We start from the raw sequence: 26,062 nt of genomic DNA, 5'->3' as shown, positions 1-26,062 counted from the left end.
AAAACGTACTGCCTACACACTGTATGAAATAGATTGCATGGCAATGTTTTTCCTTCTCTACTTCTGCTGAACAGAAAGAAGTCAATGCAAAAATGGTAGCTTTTATTTTGAAAAGCTACTTTGTCAGATAGTTGAAACCAAGCATCACATACTCTTCCCCACATACTGGCAGGACTGGTTTTAGAGACAGCACAATTATTTTAGGGATAAGCACTGGAAATAACATAGGTTATCTTCTCATTGTTCTTCCTATTCTTCCCTAATTGAAAAATGCCCTAAGTATGATACATCTTATGATGCATCTGAGAGATTATCAAGCCTTATTTTTTTAGTTATATATTGTTATGAAAGTCGACGCAGTTCACACCTATTTCAAAATGTCCCTGTATAGCAAAGCCTATATACAGAGCTTCATTTCTTTCCCTGTATTACTGTATGGTTGAATTGTGGTTTTACACATCCGTTTGTCAAAATTAAGAAACCTGATCTTAGATCTCCCCTATTTTAAACAGCTTTGCAGATGAACTCAAAGGTTTCAGGTAAATATTCAAAAATTAAGAAACACCACATGACCAAAGAAGCTATTTTTCACCTCCAAATCACTGGTGAGTTCCTCTGTGCTCCTGAACGTAAGTCTGTTCACCCTCTTCCATGCCCAGCTGAGGAAATCCAACAGCAGCCTAACTGCCAAGATTTTAAATTCTATTTCAGGCAGATGGTGTCTTGAAAAGACCACAGGAATGGACTCTCAGCTATACTTACCTGCTGGCTATGCCTTCTCTCTTGCTTCAGTGTGATCTTGCTCCCTCCACTTGCAAACTAAAACAAGGCTGAGTGTTTTCAGCCGTTTGGAAATAATTCTTCCCTGTTCCTTTCCATAAAGTACCTTTATGGTACTTGCTAACTCAATGTTTAAGTTTGCTAAACTGAAAGGGAGAGATGTTTCTGGATTTCAGTATTCTGAGACATATACATCAGTTATTTAAAAGTTAGTGGGATGCAAGCATCCAAGATTCTAAAGGTAGTAGCCATGGACTTTTACTTAGATTCAAACAAAAGGCGCAAAATTAACTCCCTCATACTTGGAAAGCCTAGTCTTAGTAATGCTTCATGGGTCATAAAAGGGTACTACAGCCCAGAAAATGATGAAAGCTTGAATGTAGAAAACTAAAACTGTAATTCCACGAGTCACATTTTTTCATCTGAAATCATGATACATTTTTAAGCTTTGACAACCTCTACTTCTTCCACATTTTTCCTCCAGAATTTGCTTTCCAAAGGAAAATACAAGATTTATTAAAACACAGGTATTAGTAATGATATTCAAGCTTCCTTTTATTTTCCCCGCTTGTATCTCATTATGTTTTAAGTTAGTAAATTTTGAGTGCCCAAACATAAAAGGAGACCATTGTCATCTTTTGGTTAGGACATCTTCTAAAAAAAACTATGAGTAAGTAATAATACCAGCAACCCTTCCAAAACAAGATCTCACCAAAAATATTTGAACAAATACTGATGGCAAAGCACGCCTGCAACATGCTGCATCTGTCCAAACTCAAACAAGTCACCACTCCGTATGAATTCCTTGTCTGCAAAATGAGTCTATGAGACTTGCTGCCTTTATAAAAGTGCTTTTTAAGTGTAGTTCTTGAAATATAAGTCTAGCTTCTATAGCAGCATAAACAAAACTGTGCATAAATATGAAGTGTAGGTCAAGCAATACTACAGTCCCACACTCCTCTGTGTCCCACTACTTTCCCTGTACTGGCACTGGCATTCCTGTGATTTTGCAATAAAAACTGGTTAGAGAAATAAACCTTCAGAAAACTAATCCTAAACTTTGTAAAGACCTCTTCCCATTTGAGCCCTGACCCAGATTTCTTGGAGTCAAAAGAAGTCCCAGTACCAGAATACAAGACTATTTACATAAGGAGCAGCTTAGCACAGGATACAAAATTACCACTTCTGTATACACAGATCTGAAGTTAAGGGTAATTCGTGCACGTCAGTTTACAATTGTATATTTACATTCAGTCTAAAGGTGGCTCCATCTCTGCTGTCAGCTGTTGCCAGATTTGATGATTCATCACATTATTGAGTAATGTGCTCCTTACATAAGATTTATCAGTTTTAAGATTCATCTCTTATTTAATTTCATAACATATCCATTTGGGGCACTCTTCAAAATTATATTTTTTTCTCAGATAACCTGGCCATCTTTGGATCATCCAACAAGACGCATCTTTCTTTGGATGCAGCCTTTATTAAGACATGGTGTCTTACTCATGTTTTTTCCAAATTTTTTTCAGGATAGCCTTAATATATTCTTGGCCATGCATTCATTTTTACTTCAGTGTTCCCAGATTTCTCAAAATCCCTGGAAAGTTCAAGTAAGTTATCAATGGTAAAATAATACTTGTACACATAAGTATTTACGATAGATGTATTTATGCACTGTATTTTGTATACATATGTATGTATAAATACATATACTATGTGCTGGTAACATTTTCACTTTTAACTGCTGTAACACTGTCACAATTAGCTATCAAACTTGTTTACCTAGATGCATTTTGCTTATCTTCAGACTACAAGGAAGTCTCAGTTCTGCTCTGCCATCCCACAGAGAGACTAGCTAAGACTGACATCAATTGTCACATCTTTGACCAGTTCTTGTCCATCAGTAGCAAAATGCATAACCTACTTGGCCTGTTCAACATCTACTGAAAAAGCATCCCCAGCACAATCAGAAATTTCCAGGCCTGTTTGTAGCCTACTGTGTTTCCCTTCCATGGATACCAGGATGGCTGAATTCTGCCTCGAACTATGAGAACTAGCAGAGCAAAAGGAAAAAAAAGTAGTCACAAGAGACAACATAGTAAATTTCAACTCGATAGAAGGAAAAACAATCACAGTGACGTGGTTTATCACAAGGAAAGCTGGTAGTCTATAGCCTTTGAGATACTGAAAATTCAACTGGACAATACCATGAGCAACCTGATCCAACTTCAAAGGTAGCCTTGCCTTCATCAGAAGAGTGAACAGGGAACCACCAAAGGTCCCTTCCAACCTAAATTATTCTATATGTCTGTTTAATCCAACCTGCGGCCCTAAGAATATTATACTCAACAAGTATTTACCTGATATGTAGTGAAAGAACTTAATCTTTTGAAGGGCTAGCAAATTTTGTGATCCCCTCCAGTTCTCCACCTTCACTACAACATTGTACTAATTTTCTGCTTGGGGTTCACTACAACCACCAATCTTTTTCCTAGAATTTCACTAATATGTGTTCCCTCTTCAGAACACGTCATAACCATTTGTTCCCTAGCAAATTTTCTTTCAATTGTCTGTACTGTTGCACAGAAGATCTCTTTTTTTTTTTATTTTGAAGATATATTAAACCCTGTCATGCAACTCACCGTATAATCTCTAATTAGCTTCAAATCATCTACATGCATTATAGTCACATTATTAACTGTAACATTCATACCAGTTATTAAAATATTAACTACACTAGTTAAGTTTTACACTCACTTCCAGGATTGCTTTTGTACAAAACACATGTTTTCCTGTAAAAATCACTATGATACTAATCACCACTTGCCTGTTACTTGCATCTGTAATCTTCCATTACGGTTGTTACTTGTATCAGATCTTGGTGAGGCTGTGGCCATGTCAGAGGTTTAGGCTTCAGCCTAAAAAAAGCAAACAGGTAGCTTATTAAAAAGTACTTATCTCTGCATGTTAGCAACAGCTATTAAATAAAATGTTCAACTAATCAAGAAGTTACCATATATTATTTAGGTGAGGCAGAACATATTATTTCATAACAGCAGTTATAAAAAGCAATCACTTTGGAAATTTGTCCCATCTTACGCCTCTAAGGATGCCAAGACACTTCAGTTACATACATATTTATGTAGTTTAGAACAACTGTGTAAGGCAAGAATAGAAACTCAGCTGTGATGTATCAATAATTCTCTCTCTAGAAGACATACTCATGGTCTCATTTCAGATAAGCTGAGCACCAACAACTTCAAATGAACAAAACATGTGAAGTATTTACATGCTTGAAAATCATGCTGCCACCAGAACAATACACTCAAGCAGTACCAAAAGCGATTCAGACAAACATTTGCATTCTATCCCTAAATTTGCCACCAGCTTTCTGCCCCACTGTTGTCCACCCACAAATCACTTCCCTCATCTATTGAGGCCATATGCACTTTACAAGGACCACCCCACCTTACCACTCAGCAACTAAAACTGTGTGTGTCAGATCCCAGCTGGGGCATCCCAGCACTTAGACTTGCAGACAGCATCACTCCTGTCCTCCTGAATTACTACACTGGAAACACATCTAGAAGTAAAATATTCTATCAGACAACTACTTTTCATGAGGAAAGAATATATACCTGAATATATATATTCCCTCACCTCGATGAACTTCCACATGTTTCTGTGAACACAACTGGTTTCAATAACAATATGGGAAAAGCTGTCACCAAACGTTTTTGATCATGCACCTCTACAAGTAAAAAAATTTTGAGTGCATATCCCCAATATGTGTGTATTTATTTATAAATTATATATATGTACCACCGTACTAATACATTCTGTATATATTACAACATATAAAACCAGAAATTAAAAAGGATAAGATGAAGATGGAATAAACAGTATTTTTAAAGAATTTTTAATGATAAAAAGCTCTTTTGCTCTTACTAATTTTTTTTTGGTTTTTGTGAGAGTCATGTGACTGAATATGCTGCAGCATTTTTTAATATGTTGGCTTAACACCTTGTAATACAGTGATTTGAAGGTCTAGTTTTAAATTCAGTTTATTGGCTGTCATATATGGAAAACACAATTTACAAAGACATGTACATCCAAAATCAAAGTGCATCACTGGCTACACTTTCTAAATCATGACACTCATTTTGCCTCTCCATCCACTAGTTACACAAAGTTTTTTCTTGAAATTTGGCCAGTAAATTTCCATCTTCCCTGATATCAATCACTTGTTATTAAAAGGTAATGGATGGTGTTGCATCTTCATACTTTTAACAAATTTTCAGATTCTGAAACTCTTAATTGGGAGGACTTTTAAGCAGATGGGAAAATTCTGCTTCCAAGTCTAATTGTACAAATATGGGAGGTTTTACAGATGACACACATCTTTTCTGGTAACAAAAATCACACAACGAAACATTTCAAAACATCCATTTTCAAAATGGTCTCTCCCTAGCATCAGTTTATTAAAAAGCAGTAGGATTCTTGCTTGGTAAAGTACCATCTTCACCTTCAAGGGAAGGTGTCTTACGTGTCTTAACTTTTTTGAAAATAACTGATAGTCAGCATACTGCTGACTGTTATCACCAAACAGGTCAGGAAATTCCTAACACTTGTCTTTTTGTGAGATAGAACATGTAATTAATGTTCAAGTTTTACAACTCTTCTAAGCACTTTGCTGTGATAACTAGCAAACCTCTGCACAGTACAAAAGATCTTCCTGGTCACACCCGGTGTCATTACAGATTATTTTAAATACTATTTAAAGGTTTTGTTTTCATACAATGAACCACAATGATGACATCCTGCAGCACTTTGTGCACTTACGGCTCCAACTTTCTTGTTGCTTGCCTATGGACCAGGCAGTGAATGAATTCTGCATGTGGTGCTCACCTTGTAACCTTAGCCCAGAACCTTTTTTACTTTGGTCAATCAGCCACTCCATCTGTGGTTACTTTTGTACAGTTTTTTCCATTTAAAAAAACTGCTGTTATTAAAGAAGATACTGCTTAGAATTTATGGTTAAGAATGTCTCCGGTCTGATACATCTTTCCCTAGTGAATTTCATTATGGACACAGATCTAGCAATTACTGTAAGTCGAGCCACACCACAAACACCTATACTTTCATCCAACTGTCTGTACAGCAAGCCACTGTGTAATTTTGTCTAATATTTGTCTCTTCAGAACTTTGGCAATGTTTTCCAGACATCTTCCAACAGTATCTGCTGACAAAAGAATGTTTTAGTCTGTCACCAAATTGGTTTTATTTCAGACATTTTTACTACTGCAGGAAGATGAAGTGCTTCCTCAACAGCATCTGTGTCTTCTGCTGAGAAATCTCAAAAGAGGCTTCTAATGATTTATCACTAAGTTCAGTGAAATCATGTAAAGTCTTGGATTAAGTATAGCATGACTTTAACATTGCAGAAAAAAACTGTAGATGTTTGCCTTCATGTTCAGGGTGCTTAGTTTTTAAATGCCTTGCTAACTGTGATGGCTTCATACTATCATTAGCTGATACCTCAAGAAACAATGTTCATCATTTCCAATAGTGGATGTATATCCGTATTTGAAATACCCTTCTTGATAAAGCAAATTGTTTTGGCTGACTTCTTGTCAGATCTAACTGCCAATGGTTTTATCTCATAATACATCCAACCAAGAGCTCATGCTAGGAGTAGAAGGAGCATCAGCTCCGCCATGTTCTTATTATCCACATTATTAATATTATCTTCAATCCATGGTCTCTTTGCAGGAATTTTTTTAAGCCACTTCCCCATTTTGTGAGGGTTTGTTTAGTAAAAACTAAATATTATAATCCACAAATCCTCCTAACTGGGCACAAGTAAACTGCATCCATTACAATACACTGGAAGTGAATGAACAAATGAAGGTGACCCCATCATACAGCGGATCCGTCTTCAGGACACCTCACGAACCAAATGTGACACAGGACCATCCCACAAACAGACCTACAGAGGATGCCAGTGTCAATATGTATACTAAATAAAGCTTAATTCCTGTCTTATTTTTCAGGTAAAATGTAAGTCCTAGATTTTCTTCCTACATTTCACTGGATGGTCTTCTACACCTAAGTTTGGAGGCCACTGATATGGAAAATGTCATAAAAGCAACACATTCAAACAACTCTGAGGCAAATAAATTCAAATTCTTCACAAGAAACCAAGATCTGCAATCTAGTTCTACGCACCCACTAAAAAACTAGTTTAGGCATACTTTTTTAATCGACAAATTATGATTGTTTCTTTCCTCTAACTGTTTAACCTGCATAGATCTAAAACACTAGGGGCATCTTGGTTTTTATTTGGTCAGTTGGATGGGTTTTGTACTTTTTTTAACTTTACATCAAGGATGCACAAAGCAAAATAAATACAAAAAATAAATAAATAAATAAATAGTGTCAGAGTCCTCAGGTAGACAGTTCAATGTGTAACCTCCTCAGACTTCAGGTGTTGATTTATCTGCAAGCAATACCACCTACCCAAACCTGAGTTTCTGGCTCTGCTAGCTACTAAGCTGCTAACTGCATTTGGCAAACATGTTTGCCAATCTTCTGATAACAGGGAAGCGAGAATTCACTACACTTAGCTTTGCATCTTTCCTCTTGAAGGAAAAAATGACCATGATGCCTGGGAGAAATTGCAGTGTGAGGGAGATCTCAACAGCTGATGGAGATGAAACAAAGTTAGCTTGGGGCTGGCTGAGGGGCTGTATGTAAGTAACTACATGACTGCAACTCACAACAACAGTCCCCCGATATTCTGTTCTGCCCCTGTTGAATTAATATCCTTCTGTAATAAGAATCTATTTTATATTTTTGGCAATATGGTACACTTAGGCCCATTCACACAGCAATGATTACAGTTCCACGTTTTCAGTATGTTGTAAATGAAATACTGACATTCATGTCAAATACTATTTAGAAAAACAAAATAAAATATATGGAAGCTCAAAAAACAAAATTTAAACCATTACAAATAAACATAGGTCTTTATCAATGATACATAAAGTTTTGTGTCATAGTTTATATTGAAAAGGGCTTTACTGAACAGATCAAATTAGTTGAACTGACTGATTCTGTTTTCATCGTGTTCCAAAGATTCTAACGCTGCAGCCCACCCATTCTTGCTTAACTGATTAGAAATCAAGAACTGTATTACAAATTAAGGAGAAAGGAAACATTAAATTTATTTAAGGCTTCAGTCATCAGTTATTTTCATCACTAACTATCCAAACTCAGCCACTGACATTTTTAAATTAGCAGGTTATTGCCTAATCAGCTCAGATGTAGGCTGGCTCTTCTGGGAGACAGCCTGCTGACATGACGATGTTTGTCATTTTCATTCAAGATCCAAAAAGCTACTCTAATGTTAATATTTAAAAAAAACCCCAGAATTTCAACTAAACATGTTGTCTGATCTGAAGGAATGCATGGGATGGCAATTAGACCAAGAGAAATGAAAATATTCATTAGGAGGACTGAGTAGTTTTCACATCCAGAGTAATGACAAAAGCAAAATACCTGTACTTTCTTGATCTAATTTGCAAAAAAGTCTCCATGAGAAACAGATGGTGAAGAAACCCTGAAAGATGAGGATTTTTTTAACTCAACAATTTTAAAAGTTATATTTCAAATAATGCAAGCCCTTACCACTAATGGACAAGGGAACACTAGGGGCACTAATTACTGTTTTCCTGCATCATGGACAAACTTTTTTTTCCTCATCCCAAAATCCCTTGGTTTTGTTTCTCAAAATAAACACCCAGTTTGGCTCCTGAATATATTAAGGGTTAAAATCTTTGAGGTTGTCTTTACATAATCTTAAAAAGAGGATTACATACATCAATGTAAGAGTCACAATTCTTGCAGTTATAATCTTCCTGAAAATCAGGGGATTAATTCTGACAGGGTTACAGTCACCACACATTCCCAAATACGAACTTACTACACCTCTTTATTCAAGCTCTAGGTTAAACTTCATTGGTCTAGAGTATGTGAAGCTTTACTTTCAGAACTGTTTCATCAACACATACAAATACCACCCCCAGCCTCAAAATTCCTGGACAACAAAAATTCACAGAGAGACTCTGGAGAGCCCCATGAAGACCATCGTGATCACAACATTTCTGTCTAAACCATCCTCATCCTACATAACTGTCACATCAACTGGAAGAGTACAATCTCGTTATTAACTCCTACAGCTGATATTTCAATACTACTTCAGTTGTATATATTATTTTGGGTAACTACACATTGATTAGGACAAAATAAGATCCAAGAAAAACCATGGAATGGACAACATAGTAGTGTATTAAAAAAATTAAAGGTTCATTTTCTAATTCATGTGAATAAACAGTTCCATGGAATTCAGTCTTGTTAACTATATTTATAAAATTTACACTTCTGTGAACAATGTTCTCTAAATCTCAAAATGCTATTAAAACATCAGAAATAAAAGGGAACTACAACAGTGAATACTTCATTTATTTATTTTTCAGTAATTAGTAGAACAATTACATATTCATAGAATTTAAGCAGGTACATTTTAAATTGCATTACTCATCTGGTAATGAGTGCACCTGGTGCAGGTATTTCTTGTGAAGCTGAAACTTAAAAAGTATCACTGGAGCAGCAAACACATGTTTATAAATTTCCTGATGCTGTGAACCAGTAATTGAGGAGGTATTTCATGAAGAACCAAGGCACTCAAAAGCAAAAGAGTACACCCACCAAGAGAGAAAACCATTTCCTAACTCGTATGATACCACAAGACTCAAGTTAGGAATAAAACAAACAAAAAAAAGTACCAGAATAGTCTGGTCTAATTACCCATGATATCATTTCATAACATATGGAAAATCCCATCAAAGAAAACAGTTAATTTTTTTCTCGTTTTTTTTTCTTGTACTTTAGTTCATTAATGTAAAAAGGTCAATTAATACTAAAGGTTGGAAAGGTGACGAGTGATTTCAGAAGGCTGTAGGGGTCAGAATCCCTGTACTGTAGCTGTTCTGATATTCTGAGTGTGAGGTATGGGAAGGAAAGATTCTCGGGAAACTCTGCCCATGGTGGAGTATGCAGTACAGGGTGACAAAGCAACCCTGTGAGAGCATCTTTCAGGAAAAGACAGTTGTTCCACTATGTTGGGGAGCATAGGAAATCATCCACACTTCTAGTCCTGCCTCCAGGCCATCTTCTTCCACCAAAGAAACAAGGCTGGGGTGGGGGGAAGGGAGTTATGACACTGATGAAAATCAGCAAGTATAGGGTTGGAAGCAAGATTTTAATGTAAAAATAAGGAAAAAAAAAAAAAAAAAAAAGGAAAAAATGGCTTTTCTTATGTCAGATCCAAGTAAGTTTCTTAATCGATTTCCTTCTATTAAGACTTTCAAAATCCAGAATTTTTAGTCAACACAATTCTGATTGGAAAGTCCATTTCACTATTTATCAACAATAAAAATGGTGATGATTTTGTCACAGCTAATTGAACATATGTCTAATTAACTGGGGCTTTTTGGAAAAACCCAAAACCGTATTCCTTCCAGAGAGAACCAGTAACTCTATTTTAAAAAATGAATGGTTTCTCCCTTTGCCATTGGGAAACTTTCAGCTCAATAATTCAAAATGCACAAACAGAAACCAGGTCTGAAACAGAACTGGAGAAATATCTGTAGACTCAAAAATGCATTGGCCCTTCTTAAAATGAGCAGCATAGTAGAGTCATTTTTACAATTCCTCTTGCCCGCTGCAAAAAACCAAAAACTAACAAAAACTAACAAAAAAAAAATCTAAGACTTGGCATTCCCTAAATGGATAGCTTTAATCATCAAAAGCTAAATTACAGTAATATTTACACATAGGGAAACAGAGAACTTAAAGGTTTATTTCTTTGAGTGCTACAAACCCTACTACAAACCACTTGCCACTTTAAAAAGCAATGGAAAGACTTACCAGTAAGACAAGACTTCCACAAACACCAGCACGGCCTTCTAAGAACCACTGAACTTTTTGCTCCATGTTGAAGACAAAACTAATTTGTCCTTCACAGAAATTTCATCTCTCCTCCTCCATTTCAGATGTCCTCTTCCTCTTTAAGATTTACTATTACAGGCCAAGTCGGAATGGCCAGAGTTTCATTCTCTTTTCTGAACAAATATATGGTAACCAGGAATATACAGTGAAGCCCAATATAAATTTTGGTTTAGGTGCAATGGACTAGGGATACAGAAAAGACATCACGTAAGCCAAGGTACTAGCTCTAATTAACCAGCAATTAATTGGTGTATAGGGCAAGGGCGGGGGAAGAGAAAACAACCCTACTCCTGTGAATATTAGCTTCCAGTAAAAAGCTATATTCATGGACATCTTACATACTCAATGAAAATATTTTCTGGTTTGATTATTTTCAACAGAATGACAGAATTTAAACTACTCATAAAGCTGGCAAAATGGTACCTTGACATGCTTCAGCCACTTAGAAAAACTCTGTCACATATGCACTCTGTTACAGTCACTCTTAAGGAACCAAATTGTTTGAACATAAGAACAAACTTTAAGAAAAGGAAAATATTGTCTAGCTATACTATTGTTTTAATTATTTCACATTACACATCTTTCAAGCTGGCAAGGACTTTAAAAAGAGTTATATATAGCTATAAATGAACATATTGTAACAGTTAAGCTGGCAATAAGTTCCACTCAAAATTACTAAAAGTTGCAAAAACATTGAAGAGATTTTTTTTTAATGTCAAATAAAAGCATTGACATTCTTTAGTTAATTGAAATTAAGTAAATTAATTCAACAAGAACTATGGAGTAATGAAGCACTATTAAGCAGTAGGTGGGGTTTTTTGTCTCTCTTACACATATACTGAAAGAAATGGTTCAGTGGCAAAGCCCAGTAAGTAGGGCTTCAATGTGTGACTCCTGCTAGACACATGCAAAAAAACCAAAGTCCAAGTTATACACACAGCTCTAACCTTTGATTTCTAATCTGGATGCCTTACACTGAAAGTCTTGAATTCTTTCAATTTAATTTAATAGGTCTGTTTATATGACACTGAAATGTGGGATTTTTTTTCACAGATTAAACCAAGTTCCATGTCTTCTGGTATTCTGGCTTTTGCCTCAAGCAGCCAATTCCCAAATACATTTTTTTATCTGTATGAATTCAAATACTTCTTGGCTTTTAAACCCCTTATTTTTTGTTGTTTTCACCTTTACTACTTTTAAATTTCAGTCCTACGAATATTTTTCTCTTTGTATATTATACCCATGTATTTTAAAATTTTTCTGGGAGATATTTTAATTATTCAACACACAACTACACATGAAAGCCATATGTTGCAAAATAAAAAAAATATTTAAGAATGGAACAAAGTAGCATACATGCTTACCATCAGGTTATGTCTTAAAATTATGCATAAAACTAAAGAACCTGAAACATTACAAATCCTAACTTCTGGGATAGTATGCTCAACGAAGGAAAGACTATTAACTTTTAGAATTCCCGTGAAAACAATTTAAGTCCTATGCTCAAACTGAAGTCAAAAGATGGAACAAAATGTATTCAGAATCCTAAACCATACAATAAGTTTACTAATTAGCCAGTAAATTTGTAAGATGCAGTGAGTAGTACTGAACAGTTTCCTCACCTAGGAAGTACCATTTGTAAAAGTATTATAAATAGTAGCTTAAGTCATTGTTTAATAGCTTAGAAAATATTAGAAATGGAAATCAGTTTTTCACTGATCATTTAAAATAATGCTAAGAGCACTGATTTTACTTCTCATCACACAATGGAAACACATGACGACAGTACTTCTAGGACAGGACTGTAGTAAAGACCATCATTTGTTGAGCAACAAATTATTTTCTGTGGTACTACTGTTAAACTTGAGTCAGACAAATACTGATAGACTGAAATGCAGGTCTCTACCTTAAAAAAAAATCTAGGATAGTTTATAAAAATCCAAAGTTAACAACTTGAAACTATTTAACAGAATAGTTAGCTACTTATCAAGACCGTAAGATTCCTTCAGATCCCTTTAGAACTTACTTCTTACTAATAGTTTCTCCAATTCCTTAGGTATTGATGAGTTTAAAATATGTCTGTTAAAAAAAATAACTATTCCATCAGGCACATAAATATTACCTATGCAAACAGATCTGGAAAACCTGAAATGACAGTAATATGTACTGTTCAAAACATTTGTAACTGTAGGGCATATTCTATGCTAATAGTGAATATTGGCAACTTTTTTTTTTAAGTCAAAGCAGAGATGGTCCAGTGCCTTAATCATCTTGATGGCCCTTAATTAAACTCTCTCCAGCACATCCATGTCTCCCTTGTACTAAGGAGCCCAGTACTGGGCACAGCACTCCAGGTGTGACCTCATCACCAGTGCTGAGCAAAAGGGAAGGATCAACTCCCTCAACCTGATGGAGATTCTTTGTCTAATGCAGCCCAGGAACCAGTCACCATCTTTGCCCCCATGGCATATTGCTGCATCATTTTCAACATCATGTCCACCAGGACCCCCAGATCATTTTCTGTCAGCAGAATGTTTTTCTTCTCCTTTTAAAACTCAAAAGTACAACAAAAATCATCTTCAACTGACAATATCCCTCACTCCTTTATCTAAGAACAACTTACAAGTATTCCCCAAAAGAATGAGAATTACTTGAGGCCGAGAGGACTGAAAAAGGACCCAAATTTGTTAATTAGTACTCCAACAAAACAAGGAGAAGAAAGCTATGAGAATATCCTCGTATTTTCTGTTTTCATCAACATACTTTTGGGAGTGAATTTTCAGACCAGCCTAAACAGTCAGGGATATAGGAGCATTTAATTGCTCATCTTTTTGCCAAGCCCACAGTACATACTGGTGGGTATAGATATAGTAGTGGCTTCCTCAGGATCTGCTTTCACACAAGTAGAATTTCAGCTTCAGCACTCTCCTCCTCCAAGGTTTATGAGCCCTTGCCAATAAGACAAGGCATTTGTTCTCCCTGACAGTAAACCAACAGCTTCTCCAGAGATACTTCAATGTCCCCGATACATCGTAAATATTTTGTTACTAAGTTCCAAGTTGCCAACCCTACAGCAGACCAACAGAGACCTGAACTGGAAAGCAAACTGTAACTCTTCCTAAAACACAGGACGTCCTGAGATGGAAGAGACCTGCAAGGATCATCTCATCCAACTCCTGACTCCACATAGTGCAACATAAACAATGTATCTAAGAGCACTGTCTGAACACTTTCTGAACACGATGGATTGGTCAAGTTCCCAGGCTATGATATCACTGGTGTTTGTAAGACTTGGTGGAATGAGTCCCATGGCTGGAGCACTGGGATGGAAAGCCACAGGCTATTCAGGAGCAATAGGCAGAGTAGGTAAGGTGAAGGAATTGCACTGTATGTGAGGAAGGGTTTGACTGCACAGCCCTTACAGTTAGTGATGATGTGATTGAGAGCCCCTGAGAGAGGATGAGGGGGAGGGGAAAAAAAGGAGTTGTTGCAGTGGGTGTCTACTCCTGATACTCCAGCCAGGATATAATCATTGATGAATTACTCTATAAGCAATTTAGGGGAAATCCCTGAATTTGTAGCCCTTGTTCTTATGAAAGATTTCAATTAATATCAACCAGGAGCACCATACCACTGTGATGAGGAAGTCTTGGAAATTCTTGAAGTCTGCAGGAGATAACTTCTTGTCACACATACTCAGTGAGCCAACTAGAAAAGATGCCCTCCCCAACTTGCTATTTGTGATAAAGGACTCGTGGGGGATGTGATGGTAGGTTGCTGTCTTGGCTGGTGTGATCATGAAATGATCCTGTTTAATTTTACATCTTTCTAGGATAAGGCCACCAACCTTGTGGATCAAGGGAAGGTGGCAGATATAGTTCTGGATTTTAGCAAGGCTTTTGATACTATTCCTCACAACATCCTTCTGGACAAGTTGTCCAACTGTGGGATAAGCAGGCTCATGGTATGCTCAGTGAAGTACTGTCTGAAGGGCAGAGCTCAAAGGGTTGTACCAAATGAGACTACATCTGACTGGTGACCTGTCCCAGTGGTGCTCCTCAAGGCTCAGTTCCAGGGCACATCCTGTTCAATATTTTTACCACTGATCTGGATACTGGAGTTGAATGCTCCAGTAGCAAGTCTGCTGATTGGAAACTGGGGAGGGAGTCAGTGATCACCCTTCCAGGGTATTCAGTGACAGGACATGTAGGAATGGTTCAAGACTGAGTCAGGGGAAGTTCAGACCTGACATTAGAAAGTACTTCTTCACTGAGAAGGGGGTCAAACACTGTATCAGGTTTCTTAGAGAGGTGGTCTATGCCCCAGGCCTGTCAGTGTTTAAGAGACATTCAGACAATGCCCTTAACAACATAGTTTACCTTGCTGTCAGCCCTGAACTGCTCAGGCAGGTGGACTAGATCATCACTGTAGGTCCCTGACAATTGAAATGTTGTACTCTCTTTTATTCTTGAAGACTGACAGCTTGGGGCCATGACCACTTCCCTGGGGAGCTTGTTACAGTGCTTGACCCAACTTTTGAGATCCTTTCCAACATACGCCATTCCATGATTCAGTGGAGAACTTCTTCTTATTAACCAACCTGGACTTTCCCAAAACAGTTTTAAGCAATTCCCTATCACTGGACACCAGAAGATGAGCACCTCCTTATCTGGTCCCCATCATATGGAAGTTGTAGACAGCAATGACGTCACCTCTCCATTTCATCTTCTCTAAGCTGAACAAATGTAGTATCCTGAGCTGCTCCTCGTAAGTCATGTTCTCTACTCCTCCTTTGTACAAATTCTAACATTCACACCGGGTCTGATATAAATACTACTGTATTTAATTTTCTTAAGCCAAGCTATATGCATTTTCCACCCCTCCACCTCAGAAACCAAATCATCTACTCCTGTTGATATGGAGAGCAAGCTATACACAAAAAATATTTTCTGCATTTTTTCAAGCACATTCACTGACTCGTGTTACAAATGCTGCAGAATTGATCTGTGCATTATCCATAACATATTACCAGCCTCATATTAGGGTATAAGAAAAAACATAGTACCATTACAGAAGTTTACAAAAAACTATATTTCCGAGTGTTATGTAAGAGGCCCAGACAAATGACTATGATTCCACTGCACACACTGCCTGTTCTGTTCTGCCTTATACTTGGACCTTTTTAGCCTTGTTTTCCCAAGCAAAAATCACATGCATGACTCATACTGTCCACCTGCCTCTTCCCCCTCTTCCTTTCATCTCCATCCCTCTAAGTGAATCTGTTCACCACCAGATTCAGTTAAAATAAACTGAGAAGTAATATCCCCTAAAACACTAAGTTCCCATCAGTTCCACAAAGTTCAGTAGCATAGAAGAGGAAAGGACACAATTTCATGTGCTTGCTAAGCAAAGGGCTGCAGTATGAGCTCAAGCTTGCTACACTGCCTGACTCAAAAGCTACACCAACACCACAGAAAGCTCTGAATCAGCCTGAGCTGCAGCAGTGCATAGTGCCTTTTCTACTACAAGTAAGAAAGGTCTAGAACAGCACATGAAGCAACGAATTGTAAGAAAAGTCTGTATGGAGCCTAGTCCCACTGCTACAGAGCAACTTACAGCAAAATATTTACAGTACACGTTGCTTGCGAATCTTAATCACAGTAATCACAATAATGCTTCTACATTCACAGTCCTACCACAATGTCAAATAATGAAAAATATCACAATGCCTCCTCTGTGTATTACAGATAAAAACACACACACAGTGAAACAGAGTAAACAACTTCCAGGTTTCTTGAACAGAACAACGGTAGTTAAAGGCCAACACACACATCAAGAAATCAGGGAAGAATATTTTCTCCTTAATGCTAATATTTAGCTGAATAGTTCTCATATCTGCTAGAACATGTAATATGCTAGCTACACAAGTCTTTCTGGGTTGTCCTCTGTTATGGATAACCCTAACACTTATTGTTCATCAGACTTGCATCAAGAGCAATGTAAAGCAATATATTAAGATAGATTGTTAGAATACGGGCAGATTTTAGTGTACCTACACTGCAAACAGGAAACTTCACCCTAGTTACATACAGGCACCTCCATATTAAACTATATAGGTAATCAATTTTAACAACACGGAAAATGGAGAAGCGTGAGCTTCCAAACAGGCAGAGAGCCTGAGCACATACCAGGAGTGCCCAGATAGCATATAAAATCCACTTGCAGGCATTCATGCCTGTCAGCACCACCTTATTAGTTACAATAGCTTTGACTGGTGTAAACACATCTCTACTGCAGCCACAGCAAAATTAGCAAACGAGCAACAACTTTAAAGATGTTAACCAAGAGTGCTGCTGTTACTGTTACATCCCCCCCACTTTGTTTTTAAGGGATATCAAAAAAGGTGACTAAAGAATACCAGTAATGGGAAATACATTAACACTGCCCCACAAAATAGTTTGCCAGCCTCCCCATTGTTTTGGTAAGTCATAAAAACGATTCAAAGAGGGGAAGAGAAGCCTGCTCAGTGTTATGAGAAAGAGGCAGAAAGGGTTTTGCACAATTTTTGTCAGTAAGACATTTGATGTGATCCACCTCTCACCAGCAACTTTATCTCAAAAAATAGCTCAAAGAGGTATAAGTAGAATTCACTGCATGTTCTCACTCTCTTTTCTCTGAATATTTGATTTTTTAAAAGTGCTATGCAAGGCTCTTTCCAGCTGTCAATCTCAGCAGTGTTAAAACACGTCTGTCCTACTTCCAGTCACAGACTGCACTAATCTTACCTACTGCTACCTGGGAGCATTCAGCCCATTCATTGTCACTTACTTTTTCAAAAACAGCCCTTCAGTCTCTACAGTGCTAGAGAATTCAACCTGATCCTAACTAAGGCTCCAAGGTGATGAATAATTCTCACTTCTTAAAACAAAGAGTTTCCTGTTTCTGCTAATTATTTTCCAATCAAATTTTAATCTGAGTTAATCTGATTCCAAAATTTAACTACAAAAAAAATCACAAGTCGAGAACACGAAAACTAATAAAACACGAGTCTTACCGGAAGGGCCCAAAGCTTGACTTCTCAAGGGCCACAATAATACATTGCATATTAAGTTTAACACAGCATTATAAAAGCAACAGTGAAAGAAAACACACTCTCACAAATGCCAGTATCCTTTTTAGTGAAAATCTAAAGACTAAGTTATAAAACTTAAAATGATTAACAGCTTATTCTTGAGAGCAACACTGCCTTGAAATCAGGTGGCTACGTAAAGCTCACAAAAAAGACCATCCAGCTTCCCACTGAAGGATGTGAAAGTTATTCCCTAATTCAGGCTGATTTTCAAGGGACTTGCAAGGGTAGCTATTAGAGGAAAGACAAGCAAGAGAAAAGCGTCTCCAGCATCCTTTACCCACACAACATACACCTGCATGATATGGTCAACACACAGGCCTTCAGCCTGAAGAATATTAAAAACCCTTAGTCATTCTCAAATTCTTCTTCCATATGAATCTCTCCTCCGCTTGCTGTCCTTTTTTGTACCTTCTCCAGTTATACTGTCCAGCTTTTAAGACAGGGCAGAACATGGAAAAGTTGAAAAAATACACAAAGCATTCACTCAAGCTAGGAATGCTGTGTGCACATAAACAGTGGCATGATGACATTGTCTGTTTTATTCTTTAGTCGATTCCTACATCAACCTTTGAAACCACCAGTTTTTAAGCTGTGTAGCATCAATAAACATCTGGGAAAATGTTCTTAGTTCCCCTCTGTTATCAGGGAGGGATTGAAACACTAAATGTCCAACTATGAAGGAAAATAAACCCAAAGTGAATGTCTCTGCTAATACAGATTTATTTAATCAATTTTGATTTCTTACGGCCTTTAAAGCTTTGCAACTGAAGCAAGCAGCATAACAGATTTATACAAAAGAGACAAGAACAGCAACCAACTCTGAAAGGAAGCTGTCCCTGACAGTTCTAGTCAAAAAAACCACAAAACCAAAACATAAACAAACTATCACCAAGAAAGGCTACAGTGGGCAGTCCAGACTAACTTGCCCTTAGAAAGTATTTTAAAATGCATTTAGTTTATGCACTAAAATACAGTGCATACGATCTGTATGATCTTTTTTATTAAAATCCCTATTTCTTAGCAATGGATTTTGTCCTTGTCTGTATGACAATTTATTCCTTATTTTGAATCACACATCAGTCAATCTCTACTGAATTGTGTAAGAATTACTTCTTCATATACTATCCTCCTCAACTTTTCAAAGTGTGCTCTAACATCTCCTTGTTTAATTGTATGACACAGGCTTAAAAGCATAGGCTGGAATTAATATTTATTAGATTTAATATTTAAGGTTCTGTGGGCCTCTGCTAGAGGCCTCTCTTCACTTTTTTTTTTAATGCTAAAAAGTAACAACATTTTTCATTTTATTAGCACAGAAGCTGCACTACTCTGATAGTTTTCTTCTCAATCAGTTATTTTTTCCTGATGAAAGACTGAATACAAACAAGAAAGAAACCCAACAGTCCATTTCTAAAAGAGCCAAAGCTAGGAGATTCCCAAAACCATTTACCATAGAATAGTAACAAATATGCTTATGTAAGTAATATAAAAATAGCATGTAAGCTCATATATGTTATATTCTGAATACATTCCAACACTGAGTTTTTTACTCCATTCCTGATGGGACATTTTCATACAACAATTCTTAACTATGTTTGGTACTTGTTAACAAATACTTCATTACACCTCATTTTGAGGAATAGTTGCAGCTGCTCTTTCCAACACACATTAGGTCTCCAACGTTAACACAAAAAATGTACCTATCACCAAATATTACACTAGCCACTGTTATTTCCATCTGAAGGTTCAACTTTCATTACTCAATAAATAATTCTACTACCTAAATATTTTGCCAGTTCATTAGCAGGAGACAGTTTATCATGTTATGAACTAAGATTCCAACTAGTTTTCTTTCCCATAGCTATTCCCTTGACAATGCAGTTTAACTTGCCATCCCATGAAAACATTTTGTCAGCAATCTATTACAAGACATTCAGCCAGGGATTTATTTTATTTTGGAATGACACACAGCTATCAGTCTTCCACCACATTTTCAACACTGACTGAATTTTTCCTGTCCTTGTAACTGGCATCTTGAAGTCAAAATACATCTTTTTTTTCTTTTTTTTTTTTTAAGCCCAAAATCTTTTCAGCTACTAAGTAAGAAGAGTGATCATTTTTTAAAAAGATAACACTGTACGAAGATAGCTGGAAGTGGAAAATAAATTGTGCCAAGAATGGAGGAAAAAAAGGAACTGAAATTTAAGAAGAAGCAGCTTCCACACTTCTAACCTGAGGGGAAAAGGGAAGTTTGCCAATCCTATTACTCTTCATCTTCTATTGAGCTTTCCTCTTACATTTTATTTTGCTTTTTAATTGTTATGTTTACAAATATAATTTTATGTCATCATAGATGCTAGGAAATGCAAGAGAGTATCGTGTATGTAATTTAGTACACTAGTTAGTAAAAACAAGGCTAGCTTTCAAGACTAAGGTATCTGTTCAGCAGTTTTAGTTCATCCTTACAAACAAACAACAAAAAAAATCTTTCCGAATTTCTCAAGAACTAACAGAGCACTGTGTTTCAAAACTGGATGTGTTATTTTTTCAGTTCTGATGCCAAAGCATATTGTGCAATTTTACAGATCATCAACTTTATCTTTCCTGTTTACTTTACCCCATTCTAAAACTACAAATCATTTGATTTGATTTATACTGAGAAATTGCTGGCTACCTTGAAATGCACATACAGTCCAAAGTTCTCTCATATTTTCCACCCACCTATAGGAGGAACAGATAAAATGGTTTTAGTTGCCGCCTTTTTTAAAGGATTCTTCTGCTAATCTCCGGCTCCATTTAGAGCTTACAGCAAAAGATCTGGGTTAAAAACCCAGTAATGAGAAATGTGTGCAGGGTATCCTGTTTACTGCTGTCTATGTTCAGAAGCACAGATGAGAGCTCTCCTCTGCCCACTTCAGGCTGCAAGGTGAAGATACTTAAATGCATAAACCAGAATTATTTTGCTGCTTATCTTTAGAATCTGACTTCCTCTCCTCATCAGTTTTTAAATTGCTTTCTTCTATCTCCAAAACAATTTCCTGCAAAATAAGTCTAAAATCCTAATGGAATAAAAGTAGATGGGAGCAATTCTGTGCTGTTTGAACTACTTGAGTGGTCAGTTACTAACAGGTATTTGCATTGCCAATGTCATTTACACATAAGACAAATCAAGAGATTGTCCTACTGTGTAACAGATAATTTTATTTGAAAAAAAAAGTCTTCATGTTTTGAACTGGTTACATTTAAGTATACTCAGACGCTAGCCATTTAAACCAGAACATAAGCATATCTAACATATTCCAACGAGAAGAAAAACGGTGATTAATAAAAAGCCAGGAACGTAGTCTGCTTTGTTAGATGCTTCACTCCAATTTTATTGATGACTTTATTTTAGTCAAAAGCCTTTATAAAGTAACACAACCAGCTCAGTAAATCTCAGTTGGTTCTTCAAAATCAGTAGAATTTATAAGTTAAATCCAAAGCTATATTCTCTTTTAACAGGATTTTAAAAGTGATTTTTTTTTACAGTACTGAATCATCAAACTGTACATTAGATTAACAGTTTACACAATCCTCAACACTGACTGAGGGGAGAGGAATTAAAATATAATTGTTTCTTTGCCATACGTAGGCTGCTATAGCAGTACAGTCATGTAAACCTGCAATGATTAATTGCTTCTTCTTATATGTGCAATAATTAGAAAGACCTATATGTAACAGAAACCTAAAGGTTTTCCTGACACTTTCCCTGCAATGCTAAGAAATTAAAAAAAAAAAAAAAAAAAAAACAAAAAAACAACAAAAAACTAGCACATTCTTCTGTAAATAATTCTGACATCTATAACCACTCTGACAGCTGATTGCTTCCCTGGAATCTCCAGTGTTTCTCTGTAAAGCAACACTACACTTGCAAAACAGAGCTAAACTTAAATACGCTTCTGGTTAAACTAGCAGGTCCTCAAACACAGCAAACACATGCCCCAAGCAGCAGTAATTAGAGCTTTTCACTTACAAAGAGCAATTAAAAACAAAAACTCTCTCTTACTCTCTCTTAAAAGTACCATAGCAAATTTTAGCAAAAACTATGCCATGTCAGTGTTCTACAGGGGAGGGGGGAGGGCAGGGAAAGAGGGTGCACCACTCTAAGACTTGTTCTTTTTTACATGCCTTTGGAATGCCTCTTCTGGACATTCCCAACACCTGCTGATAAGAAGAGGAGATTTCTCTTTCCAGCCATATTATTTTTCAAGAAAACAGAGGTGAGATCTCCAATATTTCCAATGGCCACTTTATGTAACCACAGGAGAATGCCAGGATACTACAGTAAATCTGAACAAACACCTACGCAAAAAGGGGCCTACTGTTGCAATGGCAACAAACTTTGAAAGAAGGGCCTGAATGTAACCAGCTCCTACTGTCTGCACTGGGACACCTAAGAATATAGAAGAGTGTCACTATGCATTGCATAACACAGAATTCAAAGGAAGAGTTCAGCAGTTCTGATTTACAAGTTTCACAAGGACAGCAAATATAACAGGGTTTTTGCCTAATACGACACTACCATAGAAACTGGGGAATCCAGCCCCAGTTTACATACTTTCATGCAGGCACACAGGAGCAGCTTTTCTGATTTTGACTCACTATGCAACTGATTTTCTGGCAGAGAAAACAAAAAAATCAGGAAAGTTTTTCTTTTTTTTTTTAAATTCAGGTGAATGTTACACTGTGCAGAAGCAGGCAAGTGCAGTACTAAGGTCACTTAAAAGATAAAACACTTTTGTCAGTAGCTTCACTCCTTCTTTTCAGTCTTTACAAAGAGTCTTAATAACACAGCTAAAAGTAACTTACAAGAATCACTTAAAGACAGCTTGCAGCAAGCACTTATTTTTGTTTATCACTCCATCCATTACCTCACCTAGCCTTTACATTTCATTATCTCAATTTCAAAATGAACTTGGGGTTTTTTGCGGGGGGGATTTAGGTTGTACGGGTTTTTTAAGCTAACAATGAGCGTTTGCTTTAAGTGCATAAAGAGTAGCCATTTCCAATTAATAGACATGGCTTAGGTCATGATGTTTTGACTATGGCACCTTAGTTTTCAAGTCTAACGTTTTAATGGTATAGGAAGCACGAAGAAACTGAATGCGATACCAACTCCCTGTGGTAAATCCTTACTCCTGATTCTTCCTGTCCAAAACCCAGCAGGAATCTTGGTCCCCACATACATTCTTTCATGAGAAACAACAGGGAAGTGGGTAGAAATTCCAACTTATCAAAATTTCCAACTTCATACTAAAAGATAAAAAGGAAAATGAAAAGCAGTAAAACTAGCAAATATTTCTCCTTCTTCCAAGGCTTCCACAGACTCAGGAAAAGGGGTTGGCTCTGAACTCCATCAGTATTCCTGTGATTTAAGAAGCGCTTGTAGGCAAGTGATTATTTCAACTTTATTGAAAGTCCTTTAATAAAAACATGCTGACTAACTTACAGTGGTTTTTTCACTGATGTTTAGCAAAAAATGTAAACTATTTTACAAACAAAAATAATCCGTATTCTTTTGGTAACTAAGTGTCCCATACCAAGAGAATAAATCAGTCCCAAAGCTCTCAAGCTTCCAAGTATAATTGTGTATTTAAGAGTATTATTCTACAGTATCATTGGGGAAAGTCTACAGCTAGTACTAAGTTGCTCAAGCTAGAAGTACTTACAGGACTAGCCCTTTAAAATACAGTTCACAATACACACTGAAGAGGTGACAAAGGGATTCTAAACCCACAAGTTTACAAGCAGCATCAACCAAAAGTATTTCTAGATGCCCCACTTGAAAGCATCTTTGTCATGACTCCAAGTAAACTGTGCTTTTGTGGCTGCAAAATTTTTCTCAAAAGGATGGAAAACCTTCAGATTTTTTCTCTATGCAGATTTCTTTAATCTTCATCAGTATTAAAATCGACCAGAAATAGTAATTCAGTTTATACCTTGACCAACACGGCCTCAGATAAGGCAGCATGGAAAATTTTTAAAAAATAAACAACCACTCCAAGTTAGTAAAGCATTATCACAGCCAACAACAGTCCCTTTGTTTCTATACTGCAAAGAGATTGAACCAGAATACCAATTTTAAGAGAAGACTCTTATTACTACGAAGACTGTACTGTCTTTCATGCGTATGACCCAGCTACCTGCAGTCAGTGATTGCAACCCCTAGTAAGTCAGCATTACTTAACTTGCATAACCTGAGGTTTTTTCACTGCACAACATCCTGATGACTTTTTATGTGACACAGCTGCCCTGTGAAAACGCAACTGAAATATGAACACCTCTTATTACAGTTTCACCCAAACATCGAAGAGCTCCTATTAAAATGATTAGATGGTGTTAAGTCCTTTTCTCTCTTTGATGTACAGTTTAAACATTTATAGATCTGGAAGCAGAGCTAGATCATCCTAGTTAAACTGGGATGAGAATTGGTATCGTTCCAAAAATAAGACAACGACAAATAAAATCAAGTAAATAAACACACTGAGTTGTAACATTTTACAACAACATAAACAAAAATAAACGACACAAACAGGTCTTTTGAGGTCTTCAGTTCAAGAAGTGTTTCAGTGTTTGGCTCAGCCAAACACCCATCGCAGGGACCCCGAGATACGAGCAGACACCTACAGCCTGAGCGGTGACCGGAACCACCCCGCCGTGCCCCCTGCCCGTGAGCCCAGGCAGCGTGAGGGGCGACAGTAGCGCACCGGAAAGAGGACACGGCTCCTCAACGCCTCCCTCCCCGCCTTCACCAAAGGAAGGTGAACTTAAACGTAACAATATCCTTCTCCTCTGCTTTCACCCCGCACATAAGCAAGCCAGGGCCGGCCGTGGAGCTACCTCACTGACTCCTGGTCACTAAAGCCTCTCGCAATCCACTCAGCGTTGACACAGGTCGCGACTCAGCCCTCAGTCACCCTCGCAAAGGCCGTAGACAGGAATAAACAAGGTTATTCGCCTGACACCGGACACCGGCGACTCTCCCCCCCCTCTCCCCCCGCCCCATAGCGACACAGGCTCACCACAGCCCCGACCCTCCCGACCCTCGCCAGGCGCGGGCCCAGAGGCCCTCAGCCCTGTCCAGACGCGAGCCAGAGTGGGAGACGGCAGGGAAACACAGCAATTCTCCGAGCACCATGTGGGGCACCGGGAGGGGAGAAGCAACAGCAGGCGCCCCCCACCAGGAGAGCCCAAGGGGTGCGACGAGTCGAAGTGCCGGAAAGACCGAGACCTCACTACAGCTCCCTTCGCCATTTTAGCCCCCACGCCCATTCCCCTCCTCCCCGCCCCTCGGTGACAGGGGCAGACTGCACCCATCCACCGCCCACCCCCCTGGCTGCCCACGGCCAAGCGAGGAGCGAGGACGGCAGCCGTGTTTCTGCCGGGCCAGACCGCAAACCGAAGCGGCTGCGGCACAGTCTGTTTTGTGCCCTTACCGTGGCTCGCAGCCTCACAACTGCTGCCGCCTCCTTCTCCTTCCTCCCACCTTTCTCTTCTTCTTCGCTTCCTCGCCGCCGCGGCGGCTCCTCACCCCTCCGCGCCGCGCTCCGCCGCCGCCGCCGCGCAGAATGATGCCATCTCACAGCGGCATCAGCGGCTCCCGCACAACAGCCCTCCTCCCGCCGCCGCCCCTCCCGGTACTGCTCCCGCTGCTGCCGCCGGGCGCCCCCGACGGCCGAGCCAGCCTCGTGCGCGCCCCGGGCACGGGCAGCAGGAATTTGTGGAGCTGGAGCCGGAGCCGCTGGAGCCGCCGCCGCCGGGGCGGGAGGGCCCAGTCGGGACCGAGCAGTGCGCAGCGGCGGTGGGAGGGAAGAGACGAGCCTGAACCGAGGCTCTTCAAAGGGGACAGGGCTTATTCCTAGCGCCTGCCCCGGGCTGAACCAAGTCGGGCGCCGCGGCGGGGAGAAGGGCCGAGAGCACGGAATCGACCTCGGGGAAGGCGGGGTCGGGCTGCAGACCCGGAGCGCCGTCCGCGGGACAGAGCCTGCTGGGGCAGGACAAGGAGGGCTCCTGCGAGTCGCTGTCCCCCAACAAGGCTCC

The 26,062-nt window shown here is 38.5% G+C and overlaps 1 protein-coding gene across 4 annotated transcripts in view; it reads right to left on the bottom strand.

The window, feature by feature from the left end:
* Positions 1-25,647, bottom strand: part of WWP1 (WW domain containing E3 ubiquitin protein ligase 1) — a 59,398-nt gene extending 33,751 nt beyond the window's left edge. For 3 of the 4 annotated variants that reach the window (XM_042036503.1, XM_042036500.1, XM_042036502.1), the window contains exons 1-2: positions 25,459-25,647; positions 3,608-3,698 (exon numbers count right to left, since the gene is read on the bottom strand). In XM_042036503.1, coding sequence (XP_041892437.1) covers positions 3,608-3,677 — 70 coding nt within the window. In that variant the 5' untranslated portion in view covers positions 3,678-3,698; positions 25,459-25,647. Of the gene's footprint in view, positions 1-3,607; positions 3,699-10,770; positions 11,518-25,458 lie in introns of those variants that run through there. The other variant, XM_042036501.1, reaches the window with a different exon arrangement.
* Positions 25,648-26,062: the final 415 nt, after the last annotated feature.

This window comes from Corvus kubaryi, unplaced genomic scaffold, assembly GCF_017639235.1.
Source record: "Corvus kubaryi isolate FWS band 111438036 unplaced genomic scaffold, C.kubaryi_AGA036_p1.0 37385, whole genome shotgun sequence".
NCBI classification, from domain to species: Eukaryota; Metazoa; Chordata; class Aves; order Passeriformes; family Corvidae; genus Corvus; species Corvus kubaryi.
Note: the sequence above shows the minus strand (reverse complement) of the source record. Positions and strands in the feature narration are given on the sequence as shown.